The following is a 12,423-nucleotide window of genomic DNA, read 5'->3' on the forward strand; positions in this document are numbered from 1 at the left end:
TTTATAATTCATGTCATTTGTGACATTTTCTTTTTCAAAATAACATTTTATTTTATCCCATGAGGTCATTTTGTGAAATTTACACATCAGATGTGGTGGTAGAAAGATGACGGCGGCTGAGCGGGAGACTTGTACATACAAAAATAAGACTCCAGAAATCAAACAAGAAAAATGAATAATGGTATTTAGATGTGATAGAAGTCTGGAGCTCCATCCAACAAATCGCTTAGTTTTAAGAGCCCAAAAGGTCAAAAAGTCACCAAAAATAATGGAGACCTGTGGAGCATGAAACACAACATGGAGACATCAGTGGGAAAAAGAAAATCTGAATAACTGTGACTATTTACCACCAAATGGAATAAAGCGCTGACTTCACCATCTGTGACCCTGCTGTCAACATTATAGTCATAATAACGACACTTTATTGTAGCAAAGAGCTCCAACAACAGACGCTATAAAAGATATGATATTGTTAATAAAATACTATCCAGTCGTACAGGTCAGTTTAAAAAACAACTTTTAGAAAAATGTTTTTTTTGTAGCTCACATTTAAAAAATAATTGAAATACAGCTTGAAGCGTCTCGACATCAAACGTACAGTCACGCAAATCTGCACTGGAAAAAAAAAGGAGCTTTTTTATGTTAAATGTGTCAGATCACCTAAAATCTGCAGGAAAAAAAAAGCCTATTTTTACTCGGCGCTCTGTTTATGTTGCAGGTAAAACATCCGACAGCCGTGAAACGGAAAATAAAAATGACGTATAAATCACTTTATCTATTAAAACGATGCCTTCACTGACACGTTCGTTCATTTTAATTGACTGCTGATTACTTTTTCTTTCACTTGACTCGCATGTTTCCCCTCATCCTCTGCAGAAAGGAGTGTGTGTGTGTGTGTGTGTGTGTGTGTGTGTGTGTGTGTGTGTGTGTGTGTGTGTGTGTGTGTGTGTGTGTGTGTCAATATCATTTAGTGTTTTCTAAATGGATCTTTTTTCTTTCTTGTTTTTGCACACGCCCTTTATCTGCTCATCTTACATTTATAACGCTGGCTGGGTGCTCGTGCACCATCGGGTGTGTGTGTGTGTGTGTGTGTGTGTGTGTGTGTGTGTGTGTGTGTGTGTGTGTGTGTGTGTGCGTGTGTGTGTGTGTGTCAGTGTGGGAGGTGGCAGCCAGTGCTTTGAACGACAGGTCATACCACATCTACCTCCAGCTCTCCTCCCCTGATAACGACGGCACACACTTCCTCTCTCTCTCTCACACTCTCTTCCTCCTTCACCTTTTCTTTACATCCCTGTTTTTTTTTACCTTTTTTTACATCTCTGTCTCTCTTTCTTTGTCTCCCCCCCCTCCCCACACACACCCTCCTCCCACCCCCACTCTCTTGCCCTTCCTGGGTCTTTAATTAATCAAAATGAGCTAGCCCCTGGGTGACCCCCAGAGAGCTGCTAGTTAATTTAGATTTACTGCCAGTGTCCAGCTGAGGGCAGATAACGCTACAGTAGGAGTTCTTCCTCGTGGAGGGAGGAGGATGATGCTGAGCCAGCCTGTATTCTTCTCACCAGAGAGTGAGCAAAACAACATCCAGCAGAGGTTGGACGCACTGGAGGTGTTTGTTTCTGGCTGTTTACATTAATGTTAATTATGAGATTATTCCCAACAGACTGTTCATAAAAGAGTTCGTAGCTTCAGGACTGTAAAATGGTTCTGATCCAGAAGTGTCTTCAGCTGCAATACCAGCGAGTGCCACTAGAGGTCGGCTCCAAAAAGCCTCCGGCTCCATAGACTCCCATTCAACTTCTCTCATCAAATCCAAAGTGAATAAAATGTGTCCATCAGTTATCTCGGTGTTGTTAGCTAAAGTCACTCCTTCTTCTTAGTTTTCTGGAGGTCCATCTGAAAATAATCCCTCATTCATTAGAAAAGAAGATTCAAGAAGACCTGTTTTTGGGGGCGTGTCTGTTTGATTGACAGGCCTGTGGTGCAGTCAGGTTACAGCTATCGGTGGGCGGGACGTAGTATCGTCAGGTTTCCAATCAGATCAATCAGATCCACCGCTGGCTCCTCCCCCAGGGAAGTTTTCTCTTGTCTTTAATGTTACAAAATCTGTGAAGTCCTTTAAATAATAATAATAATAAATGAACTTCATTTTTATAGCACTTTTCTAAACTTTATAGTTACAAAGTGCTTTGAATGAAATAAACTCTGAAAACAAAACAACCTCTGAATTCAAATAAGCCTTAAAATCCAACAACAAAATGATTGTATGAAACAAACAAAAACAATCAGGGTTTAAAAAGAAATGAGTGGAGATCACTAAAATCATCAAAGAGTCTCCGATAAAAGTATGTTTTCATTAGAGATTTGACAGCAACATATTTAAAGATGTCTTTAAGGATGGCGGGTTTTTCTTCACGTCTTCCGGTGTGGCTGCTTTGGGAACACCTACAAACACATGGAAGCTCATTTATTTTTAAGTATTCAGCAGGTCTTGAAAGTCTTATATTAAACTCCGTGACACATACACGAGGTCAACGAAATGCAATCTTAAAGGAGAAAAAAAACAAAAAACAGTATTTCTCCAAAAGACATCTCCGCTCCAGGTTTGACCTGAAACGAGAGAGAGGTTTCAGTTCGGACTGAGTTGAAGCAGAGATTTGAGAGCTGCTCCCTTCTGACTCCAGCTGCCAAGAAGGGAGGAGGAAAAAACCCACAAAGAATGGAGCACTAAATGGACTTGATGAAGATCCATATTCTCAATAAAAAAAAAAAAATACGAATGGGGCTTTTATTATTCTCCACTTTCCATCTTTTTTCCAACACACTTTCCTAATGCGCCTCTCTCTCCTCTCCGCAGGGCCTTTACATCTTCTTAGTGTACGCCGTTTACAACAGTGAGGTGAGAATAATTCGGCCGCCGTCGCCTCTGAATATCAGACTGTGTGTGTGTGTGTGTGTGTGTGTGTGTGTGTGTGTGTGTGTGTGTGTGTGTGTGTGTGTGTGTGTGTGTGTGTGTGTGTGTGTGTGTGTGTGTGTGTGTGTGTGTGTGTGTGTGTGTAAAACCACATTAGGCCCGATGATCATGTTAAAGGATTAGAAACTGTGTCTTTTGTCCTCATTAATGGTGAATGGGGTCCAACGTGGCAACACGTCTACAAATAAGTCAGAAGGGGTAAGAAATGCAGAAGTGTGTTCAGCTGCAATACCAGCGAGTGCCACTAGAGGTCGGCTCCAAAAAGCCTCCGGCTCCATAGACTCCCATTCAACTTCTCTCATCAAATCCAAAGTGAATAAAATGTGTCCATCAGTTATCTCGGTGTTGTTAGCTAAAGTCACTCCTTCTTATTAGTTTTCTGGAGGTCCATCTGAAAATAATCCCTCATTCATTAGAAAAGAAGATTCAAGAAGACCTGTTTTTGGGGGCGTGTCTGTTTGATTGACAGGCCTCTGGTGCAGTCAGGTTATAGCTATCGGTGGGCGGGACGTAGTATCGTTAGGTGTCCAATCAATCAGATCCACCACTGGCTCCTCCCCCAGCTCATCCAAATATGGTCACTTCCTGCTTCAAACCGCTCCGAACTAGCAAAGATGGTGACGGACAGAATCTGAACTGGAGGCTTCATAACGTTCATGAACCGACGATGACATCACTGATGGTTGATGGCATCACTGATGGTCGCTGCTTGGTTAGAAAGCAATCAGTGAGACAGGTTTTAAACCAGTCTTCAATTAGGAATATTCAATTCAATTTAAAATAATTAAAAAAAATGGTGAAGATTGTTCCGCCTAACTCTTCGTTTTCTTACATTCCTGCTTGTGATTCTTTCCTCTTTTTAAACAGTGTTGTCGTGTTCCCAACGCGGCAGCCGTTATTTTAGTGAGTCCGATCCTATCAGACAAAAACTGTGTTGAAACAAACGTGTGTGTGTGTGTGTGTGTGTGTGTGTGTGTGTGTGTGTGTGTGTGTGTGTGTGTGTGTGTGTGTGTGTGTGTGTGTGTGTGTGTGTGTGTGTGTGTGTGTGTGTGTGTGTGTGTGTGTGTGAGAGGCTGCCAGCCTTTTGGACAAACCAGTGGGTGTTAAAGACTGCTTCTCGTTTAAAGGTGAGGAATGCCATAAAGAGGATCAAAGAAAAGAGAAAGGCCTTATCTTTCACGGTGAGTGAGCAAAAAAAAAAAAAAAAAAAAAGAATCAAGTCCATCAGGATGGTAAAATAAATTTGACCACTCCCCTCCCCCTTCCTGGCGAACGTTTATCGTGACTCTCGATTGGTGCCGTGATGTATTTTATACCAGAACTGCTCCCAGCCGACCAGCTTCCTGCCTTCCCAGAGGGCCCCGGTTACCTCGTGGGGCCGCAGCCCGCCGACCCCCTCCAGCCCCGAGACCAGCGAGACCTCCGGACCCACCAGCTCCACGTCCACGTCGCTGGTCATCAAGAACGGTAGGCGTCGGCTATGTTGGATGACTGTGATCTTTCCTCAGGCTGCACTGTGTTAAACACAATACTGGAGTGGAAATCATCGCCTGGGCTCAGAAACGCTTCTGAAAGCCATCGTCTGTGGACGCGGTTCATCGATGCAGCTATAAATGCTGGTTAAGATGAAGAAACCAGACATAAATATGACCCAGAAACGCCGCCGCCCTTTCTGGGCCCGAGGAGCTCATTCAAGATGCACTGAAATCACAGACGCCGCTCTCTCCGGGTTAAAGAGGAGAGGGACCATCCAGCTTGTTGTCAGTGCAATTTAAAAGCAGGCATCTGTGACAGTACAGGGATGCATTAGTGCGCATGGTATGGGTAGCTCTCCAGTAGCAGAGCCTGGGTGCTGTATTGGCCTGCAGTCCAGACCTGTCTCCAATTTTATTTTTTATTTCGCGCATTATTAAAATGAAAAATATGACAAAGCAGATCCTGAACTGTTGAGCAACCAAAATCCAGGAATGGAACCACATTTCACTTTCAAAACTCCAACAACTGCTCTCCTCGGTTTCCCAGACATTTACAGAGTGTTTTAAAAAAAAATAAAAAAAAAAAAAAGAAGAAGAAGAAGCGATGCAGAACAGTCTCTTTTAAGGCTGTTAATTATATCTAAAGACAGGATTTATTTGAATGCCGCCCCCATGGCTGTGAATCAGTGTCACGGACCCGCTGACTCTTACTAATCACTTACGGTTTCCAGCCCAGTGACCACTGAACTGAACCGACTGTCAGTAGTTTTGCAGAACAAACAACACCCTGTCGGGGGGGGCGACGCCTCGACCCCGACAGCCTCCCACACATCGTACGTCTCTCAACCTCCTCCTCGACACTTTAACATCCATGTCAGAGCGTTTACGACCCCACCGCACGATTTGTGGGACCGAAATCGACATCTCGGTGTCCTGCTGAGACGCAGCTCAGATTTTTTTAAATGAATGAATTGTTCACAAAGAGGACAAACAAAACGGTAAAAACAAAAGACTTCCCGCTGAATATTCTCCTTATGTTCTTTTTTCTTTCAGATTGTTTATGTTTGTGTTTCTCTTTGTGCATCTTTATAAAGCTGTCCTTGTGCCGCACTCTGCTCGTATGACTTTTTGTCTCGTATTTTTCTGGCCTTGCATGAACAAAATGTCTGCGTCCTGGAGGAGAAATGCAAACTTCAACATTCAACAAAAGTGTGTTGTTGGTTTTTGTTTTCTTTCTTTCTTTCTTTCTTTCTTCCAGAGAGTTTCAGAACGGAGAGCTTTGTGAGTTTCTCTTTGAAACCAGCTTCAGGAACACAAGTAAGTAAAACGCACGTCTTGTCACTGGAGTTGGAAAAGGTTTCAATCAAAAAACAACTCCAGAGTGTTTCTGCAGTGCACAAATGGAGCAGGGATTACTTTCATTACGAAGTATTTCGAGTTTCACACGTGTTAACGTGACCGTTGGCACTTGAAACATTTGTGATTTCAACACGGACCTGAAACCGCAGCAGAGACACGTCAGATGTTTGAGGAACAGAAAAGGAGTCAAATCTGTTGAGGAGGCACAATTGTGGTTTTTTTGCAGGCAATAAACTGTGGTGTTGGAGAACCCTGTTGCCATGGCGCCACAGTTCAGGTGGTTGGCAGAGTATTTTCCCCTCAGACGTCTCAGTAGAAGTCGGTGTTGACAGTCTGACAACCTGATAACAAACAGCTAACTTCACCAAAAAAAAAAAAAAAAAAAACAGCTGAACTCAAGTTAGCAGCTAGCAATGCTAACAACCTGCTAACAAAGCTAACAAAGAGCTAATTTCACCATAAACACCAAAATTTTAGTTTGCAACCAGCTAACAGCTAAAAAATTTTTTTTTTAAAAAGCTGATTTTGCTTCAGAAAAAATACAGCTAACAAGGCTAACAACCAGCTAATATAAACATATATATAAATACCTCCTCATGAAGGTTATTGCTTCCTGCTGCTCCGTTCGTGCACAACAGGAAGAGTCTCTGAACTTTCTGTTCATATCATACATATTCACACCGATTGATTATGTTGTGTGTGTTTGACTCCAACAGGTGGTGCAGCTGACGGGGTTCAAGCCATCAGGTACAAACTATTTGGGACACAAAACGCAACGATTAGGTTCCTGCAGAAATAGAATACGACACATAAACACCAGAATATCATAGAAAACTAGAGAATTCGCGTCAAGCATAAATATCAGCTATGAATTGCATTGAGAGGAAAATAGTGAGATATTAAGGGCAGAGACAGTGAAGCAGCAATAAATAATTAGATGCAAAAAGAAAACACAGCAGTGTAGAAGGTTGACAGGGAAGTTGTATGAATATATTACAGCCCAGTTGTAAACGGTGTCGAGGTTTAATGTGAATTCGAGTAAACAGGAGTTGATCGAGAGGTTTGTAGGAACTACTTCCCCTCACGGGAAACCACACACTGGATATAAAAGAGTTCGTAGCTTCCAGATCTGCAAAATGGCTCCGATCCAGAAGTGTCTTCAGCTGCAATACCAGCGAGTGCCACTAGAGGTCGGCTCCAAAAAGCCTCCGGCTCCATAGACTCCCATTCAACTTCTCTCATCAAATCCAAAGTGAATAAAATGTGTCCATCAGTTATCTCGGTGTTGTTAGCTAAAGTCACTCCTTCTTATTAGTTTTCTGGAGGTCCATCTGAAAATAATCCCTCATTCATTAGAAAAGAAGATTCAAGAAGACCTGTTTTTGGGGGCGTGTCTGTTTGATTGACAGGCCTGTGGTGCAGTAAGGATTGAGTCAGATCCACCGCTGGCTCCTCCCCCAGCTCCTCCAAATATGGTCACTTCCCGCTGCGAACAAAACTCGATGCTTCACAGCGTTCGCAAACCAAACGGGTGACGTCGGCCCTGAATTTATTTTATTCTTCCTCGAGGAATCGACTGCGTCATGAGATCCCAACAACCGGTCACGTGTTCTGTGTGTGAGGTCTCAGCCGTGCGGCGGCGGCGGTGGTGGTGGTGGTGGGGCGGGGGGCGGGAGGCGGGGCTAAGTGCTGCAGCAGGTGTTTGACACATTCAAGGAGCCACACTGATCTCAAACACAAACACATTTTGTTTTTTTATTCACACCTGAATGCTGAATGCCGTCCCCTTTACGCAAAAAAACCCTGACGCCGTATTGTTTCGCCCTAAGCCCCCAGAATCTTTCAAACTACCCAGCATGCACCTGTGGCCTCTTGCACCCCTGCGACATCCTGTGCGAGGAGTCCATTGAGCTCTTAACTGATTTTTTTTCCTCTCTCTCTCTTTATCCGCACTACACATACGGAGTCTCTTTGAAAACAGCCTTGAGAACAAAATAAAAAATAAAGCATTTGCATTTATGCTCATTGAAATTCCTCATTTAGCTTTTTTCGAGTCAAGCTGAATGAAGCGACTCAACGCTTCGGCTTTTTTGATTAATGCGACGTTCGATAGCACAAGTGGTGCTTCTGAGGCTGCAGTGCTGTTTTTCGAGTAATATTTTCATTGTTGCTTGTTTTGAATTGTTTTTCCTGCGAGAAAGAAAAAAGGTCAAGTTGTGTTTTGTAGGAAAAAAAAACATGTTCTGAATGACTTGGCGTGTGAAACAGAAACGAGCTGACCGGAAGAAGAAATAGGTTTCTCTCTTTAACGTTCACTCTCTTGTCTCACCTGCATTTTAAGGTCCTGTGTGAAAACTGCCCCCCCCCCCCCCCTCCCCTCCGGCGCTTCTTTTGTCATCGTGAATGCGCCGGGCGGGACACAACAGATGGTCTCCACCCCCCCTTCATATTTTCCCAGAGGGGTGAAGTCACCTTCAATAGCCTCTAAGTTTGCAAATAGATGAATTTAAAACGTGGGGGCGCCTGATGGAGCGGCGACACAAAAGGCAGAAGTTCATTCCCTTAATCGGTTAGAAGAGGGGACGACGGCGCCGCGGCTATTCACGCCGGCGGCCATTAACCACTCCAACACCTGCTCACTCTCTCTCACTCTCACCTTCTCACTCGGGCCTTTTTCTTCCTCCTCCTCCTCCTCCTCCTCCTTTTGTACACAAACACAGTCACAACAACATGAAGAAAAAAAATCATAGCTAACCACCTTTTGCTGTTTTTGTTTCACCGCAGGTTGTTGAACTGCAAATGGAGCGGATCGATTACAGCGCACAGCAGCATCATCATCATCATCATCATCATCGACAACGGAGGGATGAAGCTCCGCCTTCTCCGACAGCGACCCGTCCTCAGATCAGATCCTCGACATTTATTTTCATATCTCGTTTTTTTGTTATGTATTTTTGTTTTGTTTTAAAGTCGTCATATCCGCTCAAATTACGTGCTCTGGTTGTTGTTTTTCATGTTTGCTCTCAAGAAGTTGAAAGTTTCTCTTCAATCAGACTTTAGAGCAGGAAATGAATGAAAATAAAAATATATGGGTTTTTTTGGGCCGTGATGCCACGGCAACAATCAGCAGCCAGGATGCAGATAAGTCGGATCTGTAGCGACCAGCTCGGAGCCAGACCACGTATATAACTGAATATAAAGATGGAACGTAGTCTGAAAATGTAAGATTAATCCTGAAGTTACCTTAAAGGGCCACTAGGGGGCCGGATCCCCAAAAAATCCCCCACAAATAATCCCAGTTTGAATTCGATATTAGGACTGAGCTACGTTTGGGGGCATGTCTGGTTTGATTGACAGGTCCTCAGGTTCAGTCTGGCTTTCCTATAAAGGTGGGCGGGGCATAGCGTCCTCTAGTCTGCTCCTCCCCAGCTCTCCCAAATATGGTCACTTCTCTCAACTTTTAAAATTGAAAAATAATTTGCATTTTTACTAATTGTAGAACTTCTTTTTTTTTTTTTATGGAAAAAAATCCCATCAGACAAATTATTATTCAAAGTATCGTATACATCGTCAGAAGGGGAGCTTTGAGTTCACGTTAATGTGGCAACAACCTTTAAAGAGTAATTTCACCCAAATCACATGTTGGTTTTGAGGAATATTCAAGGTTTTTTGTTTCATTTTGTGCTGCTCTAGAGCTTCATCCAGGATGAAGATGTTTCCTCTCTAGAGCTTCATCCAGGTTGAAGATGTTTCCTCTCTAGAGCTTCATCCAGGTTGAAGATGTTTCCTCTCTAGAGCTTCATCCAGGTTGAAGATGTTTCCTCTCTAGAGCTTCATCCAGGTTGAAGATGTTTCCTCTCCAGAGCTTCATCCAGGTTGAAGATGTTTCCTCTCCACAGCTTCATCCAGGATGAAGATGTTTCCTCTCTGGAGCTTCATCCACGATGAAGATGTTTCCTCTCCAGAGCTTCATCCAGGTTGAAGATGTTTCCTCTCTGGAGCTTCATCCAGGTTGAAGATGTTTCCTCTCCAGAGCTTCATCCAGGATGAAGATGTTTCCTCTCTGGAGCTTCATCCACGATGAAGATGTTTCCTCTCCAGAGCTTCATCCAGGTTGAAGATGTTTCCTCTCTGGAGCTTCATCCAGGTTGAAGATGTTTCCTCTCCAGAGCTTCATCCAGGATGAAGATGTTTCCTCTCTGGAGCTTCATCCACGATGAAGATGTTTCCTCTCCAGAGCTTCATCCAGGTTGAAGATGTTTCCTCTCTAGAGCTTCATCCAGGATGAAGATGTTTCCTCTCTGGAGCTTCGTCCAGGTTTTCTCTGCAGACTCTCCTCGGCACAATGCTGCAGAAGTGCGTCCACGAAAACTGTGTGTGTGTGTGTGTGTGTGTGTGTGTGTGTGTGTGTGTGTGTGTGTGTGTGTGTGTGTGTGTGTGTGTGTGTGTGTGTGTGTGCATGTGTACCCTTCGTGTTCGACATCACATGTCTTCTACCTGATCTGCATGCTCTTGTTTTTTTTAGACGTTTTACGTAGAGACTGTTGTTTGTTTGTTTTTTACAATGTAGAATTACACGTACGCTCAAAAAAAAAAGACAGCCGACACAACAAGTGAAGCTTTTACTTCATTGAATTTTATTGTTTTTTGTTGCTATTACAATAAAATATATTTAAAGAAAAACAAACAAACAAAAAAAATGTTTTGGTCGCTTTCAGTTTTAAGATAAGACGGGACGGACGGTCAACTCACGGAAATAAAACAAAATAAAAACAAAGGAGAGTGAACTAAAGAGCGAAAGAAAGAGCGAAAGAGCGAAAGAGAAAGAAAGAAAGAGCGAAAGAAAGAAAGAGAAAGAAAGAAAGAAAGAAAGAAAGAAAGAAAGAAAGAAAGAAAGAAAGAAAGAAAGAAAGAAAGAAAGAAAGAAAGAAAGAAAGAAAGGCAATATCAAGAGAATCAGTTCCACAACAGCAACATAAAGCAGAGAACTTTTTCTGTGTTGAAATGTATCTTCATCTTGCAGTAGATATTCACCTCACAACATAAATATACTGTACAGAGTGGTGACAGCTGGAAAACTGAATCTGTGTGTGTGTGTGTGTGTGTGTGTGTGTGTGTGTGTGTGTGTGTGTGTGTGTGTGTGTGTGTTCAGGCAGGCGCTGAGTTAAGGCAGGCGGAGTGATTGTCTACGAAATGGTTTGAAAAAAACGGTCGCAGTGTGAAAGGTGAGCTGCACAATATCACAAACGCTGCTGTGACCGTTTTTGTTTGTTTGTTTGTTTGTTTGTTTGTTTGTTTGTTTGTTGGTGCTCCATTGTCATCTTCGCTGTGCTTTTCAACAAGAAAGAAACGGGGGTTTTGTTACAGAGACACGCTGAGTGTTACTTTTCCAACACAGGACGTGGCCAGCGATGATGCTACGACCGGCCGCGTCGTCCGCCGCTCGCCGGATGTTATTTACGATGTGAGCTGTCATTCCTGACAAAGTACGCGTTCAGTTATAACATCTCATTTTTTTTGTAATTGTTGGCAGATTAGATTTTAAAAAAAAAAAAAAATTTTAAATCCCGATGTAATTTGTGGAGTTTTAAGTGAATTTCTTTGCGTAAAAAATTGCGTGAATTTGAGAATAAATTGCAAGCTGAGAAAGAAAAATGCGATTTTTTTTGTTGTTTTTTTTGTTTGTTTTGTTTTGTTTTGTTTTTTTTGTTTAGTTTTTTAAGCATTACCCTGATAATAAAATAAATTTGCAGAAAAATCGCGAGCTCCCGCAAATATTGCAGAGTTGCAATTTCCTGAAGGGACTGATAAAGGCCCAATCCCGCGACCCGTCCCGTGGCCCCGCCCCCTCGTTTAGGAGCGCCCTCTGCTGGGTAGTGGTAGAACAGAGCTAAAAGGGGGTGGAGCTTAAAATCTTAAACTTAGATTTTGCATCAACAGAATCCCAGATTCTTTTTTAGGAGTTCGGGTTTTGTGCTCCTGCGTTGTCGTTCTCGTGATCTGTCGACCAATCATCTCCATGAATCCGCCGCTGAAAATAGACCCCGGCAGCGAGGAAAATCTGCTTTATTTTAGAATAAAAAAGCAGGAAAATTGAGTTGTGAAGATTTTATGTAGGAACCCGGCAGAGATTGTTGGGTTTGGGGATTGTTTTACGTACGCCTTCATTCTTTTTAAAATATAATTTATAGAAACTGTCTTTCACGTAATGCTAAAAAAAATAATCCTCCGAGACGAGTCGGCCCGCCGTGTTGAAAAGTGACGCAGCGTTCGTTCACTCGGGGAACGCTGATCCTCGTCAATAAATACAAACAAAAAGAAACGTGTCGGCGGGCGAAGAAAAAACCGAAGGACACGTACTTCCTTTCGCTTTCCACATGTTTACTTCTCGTTGTTATTTATCTCTGTTACCATTTGCACATCGATGTGTCTATTTTATTTCCTCTCTCTCTGGCTTCCACTTCATTTTTTTTCTCCCACAAAGCATTGCTGTTTTTACTCTTTCTCATATATTTTTTAAATCTCCTTTTGTCTGCCTCCTCTCTCTTTCTTCTTCTTCTTCTTCTTCTTCTTCTTCTTCTTCTTCTTCTTCTTCTTCTGTGTCCTTTTCATTTTTCT

General features: G+C 42.7%; 1 protein-coding gene across 2 annotated transcripts in view; it reads left to right on the forward strand.

Moving 5' to 3' along the window:
• The window catches only part of adgrd2 (adhesion G protein-coupled receptor D2), a 28,719-nt gene extending 19,010 nt beyond the window's left edge, over window positions 1-9,709 (forward strand). Inside the window, exons 20-26 of one of the 2 annotated variants that reach the window (XM_069701473.1) lie at window positions 2,855-2,896; window positions 4,099-4,152; window positions 4,291-4,438; window positions 5,705-5,763; window positions 6,032-6,123; window positions 6,522-6,552; window positions 8,590-9,709. In XM_069701473.1, coding sequence (XP_069557574.1) covers window positions 2,855-2,896; window positions 4,099-4,152; window positions 4,291-4,438; window positions 5,705-5,763; window positions 6,032-6,121 — 393 coding nt within the window. In that variant the 3' untranslated portion in view covers window positions 6,122-6,123; window positions 6,522-6,552; window positions 8,590-9,709. The remainder of the gene's footprint in view (window positions 1-2,854; window positions 2,897-4,098; window positions 4,153-4,290; window positions 4,439-5,704; window positions 5,764-6,031; window positions 6,124-6,521; window positions 6,553-8,589) is intronic. The other variant, XM_069701474.1, reaches the window with a different exon arrangement.
• The last annotated feature ends 2,714 nt before the right edge of the window (window positions 9,710-12,423 follow it).

The sequence above is a fragment of the Brachyistius frenatus genome, unplaced genomic scaffold (genome assembly GCF_029030835.1).
Source record: "Brachyistius frenatus isolate BFR_SWC_R1_liver_20210118 unplaced genomic scaffold, ASM2903083v1 Contig_37, whole genome shotgun sequence".
Taxonomy (NCBI): Eukaryota; Metazoa; Chordata; class Actinopteri; family Embiotocidae; genus Brachyistius; species Brachyistius frenatus.